Source organism: Salvelinus namaycush, chromosome 17 (assembly GCF_016432855.1).
Source record: "Salvelinus namaycush isolate Seneca chromosome 17, SaNama_1.0, whole genome shotgun sequence".
In the NCBI taxonomy this organism is placed as follows: Eukaryota; Metazoa; Chordata; class Actinopteri; order Salmoniformes; family Salmonidae; genus Salvelinus; species Salvelinus namaycush.
This window is the reverse complement of record NC_052323.1, coordinates 3,154,651-3,159,420: the sequence shown is the minus strand read 5'-3', so window position 1 is coordinate 3,159,420 and position 4,770 is coordinate 3,154,651. Positions and strand designations below refer to the sequence as shown.

The window sequence follows — 4,770 nt, the reverse complement described above, 5'->3', positions numbered from 1 at the left end:
TTACTGAGTTACAGTAAATATAAGGAAATCAGTCAATTGATATAAATTCATTAGGCCCTAATCTATGGATTTGACATGACTAAGCAGGGGCACAGCAATGGGTGGGCCTGGGAAGGCAAAAACCCACCCACTTGGGAGCCAGGCCCACCCGCCAGGCCCACCCACTTGGGAGCCAGGCCCAGTCAATCAGAATTAGTTTTTCCCCACAAAAGGGCTTTATATTACAGACAGAAATACTCCTCAGTTTCATCAGCGGTCCGCGTGGCTGGTCTCAGACGATCCTGCAAGTGAAAAAGCTGAATGTGGAGGTCCTGGGCTGGCGTGGTTACACATTGTATGCGGTTGTGAGGCCAGTTGGATGTACTGGCAAATCCTCTAAAATGACATTTGAGGTGGTTTATGGTAGAGAAATTAACATTACATTCTCTGTTAATAGCTCTGTTGGACATTCCTGCAGTCAGCATGCCAATACCACGCTCCCTCAAAACGTAGGAAATCTGTGGCATTGTGTTGTCTAACAAAACTGCACATTTTATAGTGGACTCTTATTGTCCCTAGCACAAGGTGCACCTGTGCAATGATCATGCTGTTTAATCAGCTTCTTGACCACACCTGTCAGGTGGATGGATTATCTTGGCAAAGGATTAATGCTCACTAACAGGGATGTGAACAAATGTGTGCACAACATTTGAGATATATAAGCTTTTTGTGTGTATGGAACATTTCTGGGATCTTTTATTTCAGCTCATGAAATATGGGACAACACTTTACATGTTGCGTTTGTATTTTTGTTCAGTATAAATGCTCACTATATATGACTGCAAATACCAAACCTGATCCTCCTTCCCTATACATTGTCTCCTCACACTCTTTCTTAACTTGACACCTGACAACAACCATGACTTGCACATTTGGCTCTTCACTGTATGTAAGTTGAGCTGCTGTTTGTAATACTTGAGACAATGTTTTAGTCAATTTTTTCTACAAGTGTCAATAGGATCCACGATCACTTATTCTAAAAGGAAAATATTAGATTTCAAATATTTAAGCAATGAAGCCCAGGAGGGCATGGTATATTGGATATATTGTCACGGCTGGGAGAAGGTGGCTGGAAAACTACCTAGCCATTACAATATATCTGATAGACCACAGCCTCAGGGGTATTATTGCTTTTATATAAAACGTATCTGCCAATATTTTCAACACACAGAACAATAGTGGAAATTCTATGTATATGCAAATGTACTTTATTAAACAATAACATCATTTTTAACACTCCTCGCTGCAAGTGGGTAGGACTGGTACCAGGCACAAACAGACAGAGACCTACTCCACCAAGACTCACAGTACTCAATATACAGCCAAATTACAATTCAAGGTGATCCATTCTGGTTGAATGTATACATATCGTGGCATATTAGATATGATATAATATTGAGGTACGATAAGTGGACTAAGGCCACATGGACTTCAAGCTCTTTTTCCAGGAATGATGGGTCTGCTCTTGAAGTCGTCGCTATGAAGGTAAGCGTGCAGGTTGGGTCGGGCACACAGCCTCTTCAGGTAGCTCTGGAGGGAGGGGAAGGCATCCAGGCAGGGGGGGCTGAGGACTTGGTGGTGGATCAGCAGGAGCACCAGGGCGTAGTCGGCTAAGGAGATCTGCCAGAGAGAGGAAGAGAGCATGAGTACATGAGAAGTCCAGGTCCAAAACAACCCCTTAAAACCCCTTACCCCTACCCCCATGTACAGTATATGCCAGTTGACATCTTTGATGATAATTAGAAAACATAAATAAATGTACCTTGTCGCCAACCAGAAAGCCTCCTTTATTGCTGGACAGGGTTTTCTCGAAGGGCTTCAGACCTGTTGGCAGTGCTTTAAGGTACCCCTCTTTACCGGAGTCCTGGGGAACCAAATATCATTATTAATCATTTTGGGGCTCAATCTAATCAAACTTGCATTGCAGTTACAGTAGGCAAGTGGCAATTTTTCCTACAGTCAATACTAAACTACAACTGTACTATGATATAAATATAGTATATTCATTTGATCACTGTTGTCGCAGAGAATTTTCCTGCTCTGAAAGAAATGATAAGTGCCCTAGTAGTAACAAACAGTTATCTTTCTCTCACTAGATCTCTCACGTAAACAAATGCCTACTGTAGCATAACAAAACTAATTTCTGTAAAAACTTTTTAAAGAATAATCAATTCCTCCTGCTGCAGGATTATTTTACTACTGTGACAAAACTGGTCAAATTAAGATCCAGCAACAGATCTGTATTATGAGGGAGACGATGGGTTTAGATCAATTTGGTTACATTTACCATACATTTGAACACTTACATCTTTCTCGAACATCAGTTTTATGTATTTGTTTAGGAGATCTTGAAGGGCTTCATCCATCATGTCAATGAGAGCAGCCTCCCTCTGGTCTTTGCCATAGAGTCCTGGAGCAGAGGATTGATCAAGACATATTGGGTGAGTCAATATGAATTTCATTATGTTGCAAGCAGGATTTTCTGTTTGTTCTCCATTTACCAAGTTTCCGTGCGAGATGTCTCCTTATTGCATTGGTCTGGTACAAAGTGAGGTCGCCGTCTTCAAATATAGGGAGCTGACCAAACAACTGTGTACAAAAAGCAAAGGAAAAATGATCAACAATTCACTTGTAATCCTCTGTCAAAAATCTGAATTGTGATTTGTCATGTCCTGAATCACTTAGCATCTAAACGTCATGATTCAAATGCATGATTCTGAGATGACGTTTTGGTAACACCTCCTATGAACACCCTCTTCATAATGCATTATAAGTGCATGAGCAACACCTTGTGAGCTATGGATAATGCACAGAAGTGTGCTTTTTATAAAGACAGTATTTGTGGTAGGTATGTTTTCTATTGATATGTTTATCAAGTTCCGTTTGGCTGATCTTGCATCCAACCTCCCCCTATAGAGCTTGTTAGGGGCTCTCTCCGTCTCTGTAAGGCCCACATGGATAATGTTGCTTAGAAGCCCGGGTTGCCAGTGTCATGTTTGCTCAGTTGATATCTAAACTGCCTTTTTAGGAGAACATTGTCGACGGTGTATCAGTAAACATTCAGCCAAGGATACACATGTATTCACTTTTTGAAAGTATTTTTTTTCTCAAAGGTTACTCCCTCCCCTGAATTAATTAAGACATTTTTGTCTGCATGTAAAAGTGATGTGAAATGCAATAACATAACTTGTCTATGGTACACTGGTTACCGGGTTACTCACACAGCTGGCTTTGAGAGTGCTCTCCGTCCACATCTCCATGGTGATGACCTTCTCATCAAACTCTGCCCCTTGGTCTTTGAGCATCACTCGGATGACCTCAGCACGACCTGTTATAGCACAGACCATAGAGATCCTATTCAAATACATTGTATTCTAATTCTTAATTCTACGGCACAGGGAAAAAAATTGGCCTTTTCACACTGCATTGTTCTTAGCCCCGGGCTAAGGAGGCTCTTAGCCCTGAGCTAAGGTGCAGTGTGAACGTGCCTAATCTCTACCAAATGAAACCCTATTAGGGCCTGACAAAATGTCTGGTTCTTACAACAAGGTTATAAAGAGAATTAAGGGCAAAATGCAATTTACTGTTTAATAAGCAAACTCTATATCAATAATTGTTTCTGTGTTTAAAAGAAAAGGTTAAAATGTCCAATGTAGCCATTTTTATCTCAATATCAAATCATTTCTTGGTAACAATTAAGTACCTTACCGTGATTGTTTTAAATTAAAATGATACAATTATCTATATAAAAAAACACAGGTAAATCACATTTTTAACTGCATTGGGCCTTTAAAAAGTCTACTTCAATAGCCAAGTTTGGCATGAAAATTCCATAAAGTGTTGGCAAGAGAGCAGAAACAGACTGACAACCAGGGTAAATGTTGGCTACAGTATTTTGCATTTCAATAGCTGTCCATTCTTAAAACTGAAAAGTTCAACATTGATCAGGTCAACATACAGTACCTCGGACTGGAAAATATGTGAGTGTGAGAGACACTAAAGAGAAAACAAAAAACAGTAATTATTAGTAAGAAAGACAGAAAATTAAAGGCTCTACACACTACAGTTAGTTCTCTGAAGTGTGCAGTACAAAGTCAATGTTCTTTATTGTCAGTTTCCTACTTCAGAATATCCAGCAGCACTTGCATAAATATATTGAATGTGCATGTTTTCTACCCTTTTTATACAAATCAACCATAATCCATAACTAAACAGGCAAGAAGAGTAGATTAAAAGTTTATTCACTTACTCTCTGCTATCAGCTGTGGTTTGTAGAGCCAAGTTGTGTGTTAACGCAAAATGCAATACCTGCTCTCCTCTTTGTATTGGCCTTATATACACCTTTGTTGGTTTTGCAATATGACTTGCACATTCAAGTTAATAATGGGAGGAGAGTGGGTCATGTACTAGAATTAAAGGTGTTCCCCCAGCCAATGAACCAGTTAGACTTGCCAGAAAGCAGAAAGTCTGCTGTTTTGGCTGAGTCATGATGATATATACTGAACAGTGTTGGTCCCATGTTTCATGAACTGAAAGAAAAGATCCCAGAAATGTTCCATGTGGACAAAAAGTTTATTTTGCTAAAATGTTTTGCACAAATTTGTTCACATCCCTGTTAGTGAGCATTTCTCCTTTGCCAAGATAATCCATCCACCTGACAGGTGTGGCATATCACCTGTCTTATCCGGTGTCCTGTGTGAATTTAAGTATGCTCTCTCTAATTCTCTCCTT

The 4,770-nt window shown here is 39.9% G+C and overlaps 1 protein-coding gene across 1 annotated transcript; it reads right to left on the bottom strand.

Annotated features, from left to right (window-relative positions):
• Positions 1–1,230: 1,230 nt before the first annotated feature.
• LOC120061980 (glutathione S-transferase P-like) lies at positions 1,231–4,385 on the bottom strand. Its single transcript, XM_039011765.1, has 7 exons — positions 4,289–4,385; positions 4,003–4,035; positions 3,261–3,367; positions 2,541–2,628; positions 2,346–2,449; positions 1,802–1,903; positions 1,231–1,659 (listed from the first exon to the last, which is right to left on the bottom strand). Coding segments are annotated over exons 1-7 (624 nt in total). The 5' UTR covers positions 4,290–4,385; the 3' UTR covers positions 1,231–1,470.
• Between the last annotated feature and the right edge of the window lie 385 nt (positions 4,386–4,770).

Bases quoted from the DNA above. Each gene is read 5' to 3' on its own strand.
- LOC120061980 (XM_039011765.1), bottom strand. The intron at 3,368-4,002 runs GTACTGTATGTT...GTGCTATAACAG, and splicing joins CACATATTTTCCAGTCCGAG to GTCGTGCTGAGGTCATCCGA. The intron at 1,904-2,345 runs GTAAGTGTTCAA...TTGGTTCCCCAG, and splicing joins AACTGATGTTCGAGAAAGAT to GACTCCGGTAAAGAGGGGTA.